A 13,938-nucleotide genomic window follows, 5' to 3' on the forward strand; every position below is an offset into this window, starting at 1 on the left:
TTCGATTCTGTTCTGACCGGGGTTTCCCACAGGCCACGTTTCACTATCACACGATGTTGAGCTCGAAAAGTACATTCTCAGAAATATCTTCCTGAAACTAAGGCCTGCGTTTGATACCATTTGACTTTTTTGTCAAAGAACGCCCTCTTTCCCTGTGCTAGTCTGCCTTTATTTCCTCCTTGCTCCTTCCGTCATGGGCTATTTTCTCTCCAAGGCAGCAGTAATCATTAACTTCGTCTACTCCGTCATCGTCAATTCTGATATTAAGCCTCTCGTTGTTCTTATTTCTGCTACTTCTCATTACTTAGTTTTTTCCCGGTTTATTCTTAGTTCATATCCTGTAGTCATTAGAATGTTTATTCCCTTCGGCATATCCTGTAATTCTTCATCGCTTGCTCTAATGACAGCAATATAATCAGCGAATCGTTTCATAGACATCCTTTCATCTTGAATTCTAATCTCACTCTTGCTCTCTGTCATACTCCTCTTTAATTCGAACGAAAACGCCTCTCTGGTGCCTTTACGTTTCCCAAAGCCAAACTGTTCATCTAACAGATCCTCAATTTTCTCTTCCTTTATTCTTACATTATTCTTGTCAGGAACTTGTATTCGTGTGCTACTAAGCTGTTTGTGCTATAATTCTCTTACTTGTCGGCTCTTGCAATCCTCTTTGAGTGTCTAATTCACATCCTGGCTCGCTACTGATTTCACTAAAATTCCGTGTACGCGTGCTCTCCCGCAATGATGTGACATTACATGCTTTGAATACCCCAGCGGAATTGGCCGTTGTCGGGTGCCGTCGTCCGCTGTTCTTACGGCCCCATGAGGGAAGACTAGTAAACATCTTCTTCACCTCCGTGATACAGATATTACTCAGTTTCACGCCCTCATTCTTTCCTACAAAAATTCCTGGGTTTTTCAGCATCTGTGGAGTCTTTCATGGTATCTTCTTGTGGCTGTCAGTCCATAGGTTCTATAAAAGAGAATGTGATTCTTTCCTGGGTGCAAAGCATGTTCCGCAAGGGCTGATCTGTCAACTCTGCCGCACTAAAGTTCCTCTTGTGCTGATCTATTAGTTTTTTGACTGTTCTTTTTGTAGTACTCAAGTACACCTCCCCCAATTATACGGAAAAAGGAGGGCCGAAATTGAATGACACTCTGATCTTGCTGCTGAAAAAGATGTGCGCTACTCTTCCTACAAGGCGTGACAGCAACAGCTGACGACGGAAAATGACAATGGCCAATTGAGCTCTGTTACTCAAAGCATGTGACGTCACGTCACTGCGCGGGAGCACGCGGAAGCGAAATTTTGCTGCAGTCAGTAGCGAGACATGGTATGAATCAGACACTGTAAGAAGCTACGATCACGCCTTGAAAATGTCCGCAGTTTGGACAAAAGTTGGGATTTAATGTGGAGTCCATCGGACTACGTCATAATAGCCCGGAATATTTTATTAAATATGACATTTCCGGTCGTGAAAGCTTAGATTTACAGTACATGAAGTAGTATATTTGAAATCCAATAAACAGCCTAGTCACGGAAGTAAGGTGTGAGGTAGAGACTTCAGCACAACACTATTCGAAGTGTCCCGTAGGTGCCCCGCAGCTGGATTTTCTCTCCAGCTTGACGTCGACAACGAGGTCCTGTGATAGACTGCTGGCGCCTCTTACCGGCCGCCGGAGAAGTCGTTAGTAGCAAACATCGTATGGTATCGCCCTAGCTGTCCGATGTCAGACGTACAACGGTATCCACCCATAAGCCCTCATGTGAACCACTTGTAATAACTGATACTCAAATAAGATGCTATGCATCAAGCAATTACAGTGACAAGTGGCACAGTGAGAAAGCTTAAGAGATTTTCTGAAATAAAAGACAGGCAGCACTTCATACGAACATTAGGCAAAATATTATCCACCCTCTTCAAAGAGAAGATTGATCGCTTTGGAGCGCTGTGGATTGTTTAGATAAGGCACAAGGTGATGTGACCCACCTTTGCTGACCTGTCATGGCAGTGAAAAGGTTTACATCTGTCGGTCACTTATATGGAAACAGCGCAGTGAAATGAGTCGACCTGTAGACATGACTGAATTTGCCCAATTTGTTGGTGTTTCAACGCATAATCAACGTGTCCTGCAAGGAATTGTGTATCACATCTAGCCATGTAAGACAGTATTAGAGCAATAGTGATAGAGGTCAGATCGTCCCTGACAGAGATATGAACCGAGCATCACACCTTGTCCATAGCAATTTGTTTCAAACGTGACCTGACCGGAATTGCTGCTTTCCCCGTGAGTGGAGGTCTACCTCAACCAGTTTCCGGGCGACTATTGTAGAGTGAACTGCATGTAAAGGGCTTTTTCAATTACAGATCTCGCAAAAAGTGCACAGCGACACATATAGCTGCATTTAATAATCCAGTGATAGCCAGTTACGTGTTGATGTGCTGCAACAAGCTGTAAAACCACATTAAAATTAAGCCATTTCTCTCTGAATGCCAACATGACATGGCACTAAAATCACGCCGTTTCTCTTCGAATGTGAACCAGACATCGCAAGAAAATTACGCCATTTCTCTTCAAGTGTGTGCCAGTATGCAAATAAAATGGAGAAAAACATGTTTTGTAGCGCTCTCCAGGATAGCTAGACGCCAGTGTCGAGTGCTGAAATGATGGTCAGCTGCACTGCGGTCAGCGGAGAGAAGGATACCGCTGTCTGTTTTTGACTGTGCATACTCTTATGTGACGTCATGCCTTTGGGTACCATGAGTGGTCCATTGCTCGCAGCATCAGGCCAGTATTTTTCTTTAAAATTGCGTGTAAGGTATTGTGCAAGCATAGAGCATGAGGAATTTTAGAGAAGCCCTCGTTTTAAAGGCGCTGTGGCTGACAGAGCGAGCGTACTGATTGGCAGTTCATCTACTCGGTTTCGATTCCCACTGCTACTAACTTTTTTTAAATTTTATTTTATTCCTCGCAATGTTAAACAATTAATTATAAGATTTATGTATATTTAAACATAAAATATATTTAAATATAAAATTAACATATTTAATTTAATTACGAACACTACCCTAATAAAAGGCTACAGGCCACCACATTGTAGTACATGAGTAAATTTTGCGTGAGCCACCACTGTCAACGCCTGCAGCAATCATTGCTATGAGTCAATATAACTGCATTTAGCCAGTATCTGAGCGAATGTTGCGAAGTGAACTGGCATTTAGACACAGGTATGCCGCAAATCATCGTTGCCCACATCAGCCCAGGAGGCTGCACGTCTTAAGATGTCGAGTGCACCGACAGCAAGCCGGTATTTTGGGAGTCTATTTCGTACCATAACTCGGGACTCGAGTTTACCCTGAACATGATGTAGGATCTATATTTCAACATTGTAGGTGACAGAGCGTGGCCCCTTTACTTCACATCTTCGTTTTGTGTATACTATGGACACTTCCATCTTCCAAGATGACAACTGCCATCTTCACAGGAAAGTACACGTTCCTTGCTTGAGTAAAATTCAGCCACACTATCGCACCTCATGCAGCCCGCTAAACCAGTTAAACCTAATCCTATAGAAAAGTTTCAGGACTGTTTGGATCAGAGAGATAAAAATAACAATTGACATCCCCGCAGTCTGGTAGATTTAAGGCTGTAATCACCAATGACTCACTTCACTGGACGTAGCACACTTTAAGAATCTTGTCTCCCCCTCCCAAATGAGGCAATTCTCGAACCTAGATTTGCTGTTAAAGCGTATAAGACTGATGTTTCCCTGGCCATGACTAATTTCTTGTGCAGTGCTTACAATGCCACTCAATTCCCAAAACGAGCGACGAGAGTGACGGCTGTCTTCAGACACGTGGTTAGCACAGTGCAGTTGACTGTTAGTAACTGCTAATTGGTATTAGTTCAACATGTGGTTCAACTTTTAACTTGTTCTTTTCCTTTTGCCTTTGTCCCGCATCTAAGCGGGGTCGGCATGGCTACGTTCGGAATTTGCGTGGTTAATTTAGGGGTTGGCAGATGCCCTTCCTGTCACCGATGGGTCAACATCCAGCTTGTATATGTCACGTCTCTTATTGGTCTTATGGAACAAAATTTGTAAGAAGGTTTGGTGTTAGATATAGAGAAACAGAAGCAGATTCAGTAGGACATAACGAAGGTGAGATAGAGTTTTATGTATCGTCGACTTTAAGGTTGTTACAGACGGAACACTGTACGAGGCTGAAGGAAGGAGGTCAACACTGCATTTTAAAGACATCAACAAAATATTAACTCTAAGTGATTTAGTGATGCCTCAGCAAACCTAATTATACATGGGTGGATAGGAATTTGGACTAGGTTCACCTCAGATTCGATTCAGTTGGCTTAGTCTATAAATAGTCTTAATCACTAGGACACGCTAGCTTGTCTAGAACCAGAAACTTCGCAGATCAGTATGCCTATCTGCTAGCCTCAAAGCACTCTTCGATTGGCGCCACGATCACAAATATCCTCTCCTCCAATTACTTTCAATTTCATTTATCCCACTGTCACTTAGGTACATTAATATACAATATGCAATACACCGCAATTTTACCACATACGCTAAACTATTTTTTAGACGTCAGATCTCGGAGTGGTTTTATGTGGTCCGCCGATGTTTCCTCTTGTAAAAGGCAGAAAGATTACGGAAATCACGGAAAGTGGAAATCTCGATGATCGGAAAGGGATATGAACCACCATCCTCCCGTGTAAGCGCATGCCATCTTACCACTGCGTCATCTCGCTCGGCATTTAATTTGGGCACTCTGTTAATTGAATTCAAAGCGTTACTCTTATAGCCGATATACTCAGATATGAAAATGATTCGATAAAACCGAAGCCATTCGCTATTTTAGAAAAGTGTGTAATCTTGATGGCCAAGTCAATTTTCTATACCACAATTTATTACCGATTGTTTCCTAAAAAATGGCAATATGTCAGAATTTTGTCTTATCTGACCTTGACAGACCTACACATACAGAACTTTAGAATATTCCGGATTCTTCATTTAATACTGTAAGTAGAGGTGATAGCTTCTGTCAAGTGTTCGCCAATTCAGTTTTTCAGAGGTTCTCCGCGTGACTGAAACAAAATTTTTCGTACGCACCCCGTTTTTTTGTGTATATAGATTCAACATCTCCTGAGGTCCTTTTTTCTAACTGGTGTCCTTTGTAGACTGACGGCTTTTTCCAGCTTCCTGCAAATGAACCGAAGTCTGAGACCTGCTTCCATTTTGAACCCCTCAAACTCCCACACGCAAGTGTTCGAGCAGACTGTGACTCGTTGGTGTTCTAATCAAATTTATACTCGTCTGCGCTTTTGAAGAGGCAGTTTTATATTTCTGAACACTGAAAGGAAGTTGTCAATCTTTGCACCACCTTCAAGTACTTTCAAGTTCTCTCTGGATAATTTACTGTAGTCATAAAGCTTATGGATCTTGAAAATATTTATAGTGATTGGAGTTCCGATGTTTTGTCGTTTTCAAGCATATTTAAAGCAAGAATTTTCACCATGTTAAATAAGCTGGCATTCAAAATACAGTAAGAGAAAGCCAAAAACTAGAAACATAAATAGTAATTGTTTGGGATGTGAAAGCCCACTCTACAACTTTACATCGTGGCATGCTGAAACAATGTTTCCAGCAGTCTGAATGCAAATACGTATGGTGGTATAAGTGTTCCCATGTGTGCACAAGCGACGTGACAAGCAAAAATATATCCTTTTACTTCAACAGCAATATGTAAAGAAATGAATCGCTCGTGTTGCCATCGTGGTGGTAGGGTTGAAACGACGGTAAAATGAGAGAATGGTGTCAATGCACATTGTTCGTGTTTACTGTTGTTAGCAGGCCTGGGGGGGGGGGGGGGTTATATACGGTACGTGAATAGTGTTAGATGTTGAATGATCACTACAAGGACACAGAGAGATGTCAGACAGCGTTCTCAACACATGACGGAACTTGAAAGGTGATTCATTGTGGTATCCATTTGCCCGTCTGCTCGAATCATGCGATTTCCAGAATTGTACGGCATTCGGATATGACAGTGGGCCCATGATGGACTGTATGAGTTAGTGACGGCAGGCATACCCGTCGTCAACGTTACAGTCGACCACCTCCGACCAACTAGGGAACATCACTGTACTTTGTACTAAGCACACTGCTACCCCCTCACTTCTGCTCCTGCCATCGGACGACAAGTAGTGACGTCCCTGAACACGATGTACCATCCCGCACCATTGATCGGAGACTACCAGCAGCCGTATTAGTGTATTACCGTCACTTGCGTAGACTGGCGTTAGTACCACAACACAGATGGTTTGGTCTGGAGCGGTGCTGTAACCATGAAGCATGGACTGCTACTGAATGACTTCGCACTGTGCTCAAGGGCGAATCGCTGTTTTGCATTGCCCCGGATGATCATCGTCGGCTAGTATGGTGCCGCCGAACTGGGGAAAGGTTTCATTTTTCCAAAGTTTTGGACAGGCCAGCCATGTTACGCCTGGCGTCAAGGTGTGGGTAAACTTCAGCTCATGGCTGACGGTGATTGAGGCCAAACGATACGTCATGGACATTATAAATCTTTATGCGTTACCTATCATGTGACAGTATCATGCTCCCATTTTTCAGCACAACAGTACTCGTGGACACACATGGTACGCGTCTGTGAACTGTCTGCGTCATTTTAAAGTACTCCGGTGACCAGCCAGAGAAAGCCCAGTAGGACCAACTCTGACGTCAGCTCTATACCAGCGCCAGTATCCAGGATATTAACATCAGTTACAACAACAGTGGAGCAGCTAGCGTCAGGAAAGGACACGAAGACTTCATTTGATTCTGCATACACACTCTGTAAGCCCCCATGAGGCGCGCAGCGAAGGGTGACCTGCACCATTACCAGTCATTTCCTTTTCTGTTCCACTCGCAAAAAGAGCGAGGGAAAAACGATTGTCTATATGCCACCATACGAGCCCTAATGTCTCGAATCTTACCATCATGGTCCAATGTGAAACTTACGTTGGCGGCAGTAGAATCACTCTGCAGGCAGCCTCAAATGACAATTCTCTAAATTTTCTCAATAGTGCTCCTCGAAAAGAACGTTCCCTTCCATCGAGTGATGCCCATTTCAGTTCCCGAAGTATCTCCGTTTCACTTGCGTGTTCTTCGAACTTACCTTTAACAGATCTAGCAGACGCCTCTGACTTGCTTCCGTGTCTTCCTTTAGTCTGACCAGATGCGAATCGTAAACACTCGAACAGTACTAAAAATGAGTTGCACTAGTGTCCCAAATGCGGTTTCCTTTACAGATGAACAACGTTTTCTTAAAATTCTCTCAATAAACCGCAGTCGACCATTCGCATTCCCTACTACAGCCGTTAAATGTTCGTTTCATTTCATATTGCTTTGCAACGTTACGTCTGTATATTTAATACTGTTTCGAACGTTATGGGTTTCTTGTCCCTGCGCATCTGCATTAATTTAGATTTTTCTACACTTTGAGCAAGCGGTAACAATAGCTAAGTATTATGTCAAGTTCATCTTCTATCCTCCTACAGTCACTCAACGACACCTTATACATCGCAACACTATCAGCACACAGTCGCAGACTGCTGCTTACCCTGTCCGCCCGATCGTTTATGTACCGGGTGATCAAAAAGTATAAATTTGAAAACTGAATAAATCGCGGAATAGTGTAGATAGAGAGGTAAAAATTGACACACATGCTTGGAATGACATGGGGTTTTATGCAGGATGGCGCTCGACCCCATATTGCTACACGCGTGAAAGATCTCTTGCACGCGTCGTTTGGTGATGATCGTGTGCCCAGCCGCCACTTTCGTCTTGCTTGGCCTCCCAGGTCCCCAGACATCAATCCGTGCGATTATTGGCTTTGGGGTTACCTGAAGTCGCAAGTGTATCGTGATCGATCGACATCTCTAGGGATCCTGAGATGCTGAAAGACAACATACGACGTCAATGCCTCACCATAACTCCGGACATGCTTTACAGGGCTGTTCACAATATTATTCCTCGACTACAGCTATTGTTGAGGAATGATGGTGGACATATTGAGCATTTCCTGTAAAGAACATCATCTTTGCTTTGTCTTACTTTATGCTAATTATTGCTATTCCGATCAGATGAAGTGCCATCTGTCGGACATTTTTTGAACTTCTGTATTTTTTTTGGTTCTAATAAAACCCCATGTCGTTCCAAGCATGTGTGTCAATTTGTACCTCTCTATCTACATTATTCCGTGATTTATTCAGTTTTGAAATTTATACTGACTTCATGATCACTCGGTATATCGCAAATGAAAGCAGTCATATCACGCTTCCCTGCGACACTACTGACGATACCCTTGTGCCTGATGTATACTCGCCGCTGAGGCCAACTTACTGGGTTACTTCAGAAGTCTTCAAGTCGCCCACACAGCTGGAAATCTATGGCACCCTTCCAAACAGAATCATTACATGCATTCGGGTTAGAGAGTGTGCAACGTCATACCAAAAAGTGAAATTCTGATTCAGTTTTGCAATCACTGAAATAACGTCACGCACTCTTTCACCTTGTGAAGATTCATTTTCACCTCCTCTTCTGGCAGAGATATGTAAACAGGCAGAATACGGCACTGCGGTCGGCGAAGCCTATATAAGACAACAAGTGTCTCGTGCAGTTTAAGATTTGAGTGAGTTTGAAAGTGGTGTTATAGTCGCCGCAGGACACAATATCTTCGAGGTAGCGAAGAAATGAGGATTTTCCCGTACGACCATTTCACAAGTGTACCGTGAATATCAGGAGTCTGGTAAAACATCAAATCTCCGACATCACTGCGGCCGAAAACAGATCCTGCAAGACCGGGACCTGCGACGATTGAAGAGAATCGTTCAACGTAACAGAAGTGCAACCGTTCCGTAAACTGCTGCAGATTTCAATGCTGGGACATCAATAAGTATCAGCGGGTGAACCATTCAGCGAAACATCTTCGATATGGGCTTTCGAGGCCGAAGGCCCTAGTCCACCATTGATGACTGCACGACACAAAGCTTTACACTTCGCTTGGGCCCATCAACACCGAAATATGATTGTTGATGACTGTAAACATGTAAACTGGACGGACGAGTCTCGTTTCAAATCATATCGAGTGGATGGACGTGTACGGGTATGGTGACAACCTCATGAAAACATGGACCGTGCATCTCTGCAGGGGACTATTCAAGCTGGTGGAGGCTCTGTAACGGCGCGAGGCGTGTACAGTTGGACTGATATGGGACGTCTGATACGTCTACACACGAGTCTGACAGGTGACACATACGTAAGTATATCCTGTCTGATCACATGCATCCATTCATGTCTACTGTGCATCCCGACGGCCTTGGGCAATTCCAGCAGGACAATGCGACACCCCACACGTACAGAATTGCTACAGAGTAGCTCCAGGAACACTCTTCTGAGTATAAACACTTCCGCTACAGAGTGGCTCAAGGAACACTGTTCTGAATTTAAACACTGCCGCTGGCCACGAAACTCCCCAGACATGAACATTACTGAGCATACCTGCCTTGCAAGTGCTGTTCGAAAAAGATCTCCACCCTCTCATACTCTTACGGATTTATGGACAGCCCTGCAGGATTCATGGTATCAATTCCCTCGAGCGCTACCTCAGACATCAGTCGATTCCATTCAACGTCGTGTTGCGGCACTCCTGCGTGGTCGCGGGGCTCCTACACGATTTGAGGTAGGTGTACCAACACAAGTACAAGGCTAGCGTACCAATAGGGACAAGAAAGGAGGCATGAAGGGCGCCAAAAACAGAAATAACAACCATCCAATTATTGCACCATTACACACGCACATCATGATATATGAGACATTATAATTGCCATACTCAAATCTATTATGACAAACAATATGTATCACGAAGGGCACACACAATGGAGTTTAAGAAATTACAATGGAACATCAACTCCGCTATGACAAACAGTGTGCATAATGAAGGCCGCACAATTTTACCAATGTAAGAAATTAAAATAATACTAGCATAAAATGAACCAAAATGCCGTGAAGGAAATGTTTATGAGAAGAACACGACGGGGCCGTAAGGGAGGAGGCAACAGAATACTTAACTCAGGTGCACCAAAACAAACAACGGAGACCAGGCCGCGCCAACAACGGACACCTAAGGCACGCAACTACTCTCTCCGTTGCGGTTCCGCGCGTTCCAGCCAAGTAATAGCTACCTGTCCGCGGCTCGTGGTCTTGCGGTAGTGTTCTCGCTTCCCTCGCACGGGGTCCCGGGCTCGATTCACGGCGAGGTCAGGGATTTTCTCTGCCTCGAGATGACTGGGTGTTGTTTGTCTTTCATCATCATTTCATCCTCATTCACTTGCAAGTCGCCGTAGTGGCGTTAAAGAACTTGTGGAGCGGCGGCCGAACCGCCCCGCGAGGGGTCTCCCGGCCACCAATGCCACACGCTCATTATTTTTATAGCTACCTGAAACGTCCTAATACTTGGAACTGTACACCAGTGATCAGCAAATTAAAAAAAAACAATAACATGACATAAAAATACAATAATTTAAGAAAATCACATCATATGACTATGAGCTTAAGGTCTTTCGGTAATTAACAGATTACAAAACAAGTAAAGGGGCATGTGCCACTATTAAATCTTCCATAATTACACTACTAAATTTCTCAGCACCCAAGTTGCAATTAACGCAACAAGAATTAAATCATTTAAGCGATAATGTTACTTTAAAATAATAATAAAATTATTTCGTACAGCAGAGGACCAAGAATGGCCCGATGAGTACTCCACAGTGAAGCAGTTCACACAAATGGTACTCCACGGCTCCGAGCACACAGCCCCATACAAAATGCAACACAACCACAGCGACCCGGCGTACTACCAGAACCACCAGGCAGTAAACCAGAATCGTACTAAGCCAAAAGAAGGACCGACTTTTAAAATAACTAGCCCGGGCCGGACAACAGACCAAATGCCGGGAAATCCATAAGAAACCTCAGCCAACTTAATACCAAAACAACAATTTATGAACAATATGCAAAACACAAGACCTCTCAGTCCAGAGGCTTCCGTTTAGTCGCGAAGGTGGCTCCGACCCGCCTGCTGAGGTGCCAAGCGTCGTACGGAGTGTCGAATCAAGCTTAACCTTCATTAACGGAAAGCGGAAGCACCACAAGACAAAATAAACTCCAATCTAACTGCGCAAGGCAAACTCTAAGGAGGGCCACTCGAAGACTATCCACTTGAAGATCAGACATAAAGCACCCAGACTAACGTGCCGCTGAACGACGCACTTCCATCACCAGCGTCTAGTAGAGTACGGAGAGCAGCGTAGCCCATCGATATACATCCGTGGGACGGTAAACGAGGATAGCAATCCCAGCGACGGAGAGACAGGAGGACGAAATGACATCCCGCCGCACATAGAATGTATTTCAAACTCAGGCTCGACAAACTAGAACAGGCGAGATTTTGCTCGCCTTGCGAATCAAGTTAAACGGCACACCACGCCGCTGTCCACACTATTAACCATATAATCACTGTCCGGTCTTCCCATCGGGCCCCACTCGGCGTCCAGACGCAAACAACCCCAGCCGAGCCGAACTGTCTCCCCGCAAAGGCAGCCACCTCTTTCCTCCTCACACGCCTCCAGCTAAGCTGCGACCATAGAGTAAACATCTCTGGAGTGAGCATTCACATGCGCAGAACAGATTTTGTATTGTCAACATACATTGTCGGCCTGGTCACGTGATCTCGGGACATCGTGTGTTTGTCCGTACAGCGCCCTATATATTTAGAATGTCACTACATCCCTTTACAGACGAATTCTTTTCGTACGTGTAGTGGATTATTTATATACGTTGCGCAGACATTTTAACAGTACCCATTTGATACCGGGAAAAATTTGATACCGGGAATAAACAAGCTACGTAACTTTTAAGGGCAAGTGGTATTACATTCTGCTTCTTTGCGATAGGTGTCACAGTTCAGATGCACTCGATTTTTGGTAGTTTTCGGTATGATACGGCACTTTATAGTATTACAGAGCCTGACGTACATTTTTGCAGTGATGGTCTTGCAAAACGACTTGACAGTACGCTAGTACTTTTGCAAGTGTCCGAAAAACACCGAATTTGCCACACATTAGCGATCATATCCCTGCTAATTCGTCCTTTTTTCTTGTATTTCTGCGTATTTATTTTCTCGTTTTTGCGACCTAAAACACAATTTTTCTTACTGGTGGCACTTTTGAGGCATTTATTTAACGCATTTTAAGTACTTGCTCCCAGCTTATTAAATAAATAGTAGACAGAGTATTCTATATACATAATCGACTTGCCACTGATAAATGCATGGAGGATAGTATTTACTGAAACAACTAACCATTCCCTTTCCTGTTCGACTAGCAAATTTACGAGAGGAAGCGATTGTTTGTAAGCTTTTGTACGAGCCGTAATATTTGTTATATAGTCATAAAATTGTAGAAAAATAGGTCTACAGAATCAAGCCTTAATTATACGACGTCTCGAAATTTTTAAACATATACAGTATCTCTTACTAAAATGATAACTATAATTAGAGGTACATGGTATGTACCCATGAAAAGTTACTATCCCTCCTTTCACATATTTTTCTTTGCATCCGTAGCAACAACAGTAATTCGCCCTCGCTGTTACACTATCAACAAACAGTGAAACACAACAAAAACTCTTGATATTATAAACTTCAAACGCTGCAGAAAGCACACACGCACAGCGAAGTCCCGAAAACACGTGACAATCCTGGTTTAATGTTGACAACATGCGCAGAACGCAATGCTCACTCCAGAGATATTTACTCAATGGCTGCGACCAGCGATCACACATGGAAACAACCGCCTAACGCCAAAGCGCCGTCTGAGTGAAAACTCAGCACTAAGATCGATACGGACCTGGAAATAAGCGAGCACCGTAACAAGTGTCTTTGGCTCTTCAGTGTATTTGGCAACAACTATGTCTGATTAACGTGTGGATCTGTTTTCAGGTAATGCCCCGTCGCGCCGCCAGTGGCAGCTCACGCAGAGGGGCCGTGCTCAGGTGGCGGCGCGCGCGCTCGCTCCAGCGCCCCCTGCGGCCCAGACGCCGGCGTCCGCCCAGACGCAGACGGCAGCTGGCCGCGGCGGCGATCGCGTTACGCCGTGTTCCGGTAGTGTCGCCCTGGCCTGCCCTGCCCCCTGTCGCCTTTGTGCGGCTCGGCCGGGCCCGGCTCCACCCATCTGCCCCCGGCAGATTAATAAAACACAGGTGCGGCCCCACCGCATGTATCCGGCATGTGCGCCGTGCCGACCCCCCCGTACCTGGGCCGGGCCGGCCGCAGCTGAGGACACCGGCCGTCTTCTGCTGTCAGTCGCACCGGTGCCAGTCTGAGGAAGGCCCGACCAGCTGACTGCAACATATTCTATGAATGCTTAGCCCTGTGGGCTGTTTCTTCTGACGTTCTCGTCGATCCAGTTCTAGAGTATTTTCCTTTTCTGCTGCCATTTTCCAAAAAGTCGATGGGAAACAGAGCAGAATTCTCTATCTCAAGACAATGTTCTAGCCCCGCTACTGTACAACTGGTGTAGACGGGTGATCAGCCTGTCGGAACAAATACAAGAGCTTCCATTTACGTCGATGACACTGTAGCTGCAGTTCAACGATGCTTGTTTGAAGAAATGGAAAGTCTAACCGATTATAGTCCTCGAAGACATGGAAGACTAAACGAAATTAGAACTACATTAATACCTTCAGCTGCTGACGGGCGTTGATATACACTCCTGGAAATTGAAATAAGAACACCGTGAATTCATTGTCCCAGGAAGGGGAAACTTTATTGACACATTCCTGGGGTCAGATACATCACATGA

General features: G+C 44.6%; 1 protein-coding gene across 1 annotated transcript in view; it reads left to right on the forward strand.

The window, feature by feature from the left end:
• The window catches only part of LOC126217302 (atherin-like), a 135,672-nt gene that overhangs the window by 17,718 nt on the left and 104,016 nt on the right, over nt 1–13,938 (forward strand). The window contains exon 2 of the mRNA XM_049942110.1: nt 13,077–13,364. Coding sequence (XP_049798067.1) covers nt 13,077–13,364 — 288 coding nt within the window. The remainder of the gene's footprint in view (nt 1–13,076; nt 13,365–13,938) is intronic.

This window comes from Schistocerca nitens, chromosome 1 (assembly GCF_023898315.1).
Source record: "Schistocerca nitens isolate TAMUIC-IGC-003100 chromosome 1, iqSchNite1.1, whole genome shotgun sequence".
In the NCBI taxonomy this organism is placed as follows: Eukaryota; Metazoa; Arthropoda; class Insecta; order Orthoptera; family Acrididae; genus Schistocerca; species Schistocerca nitens.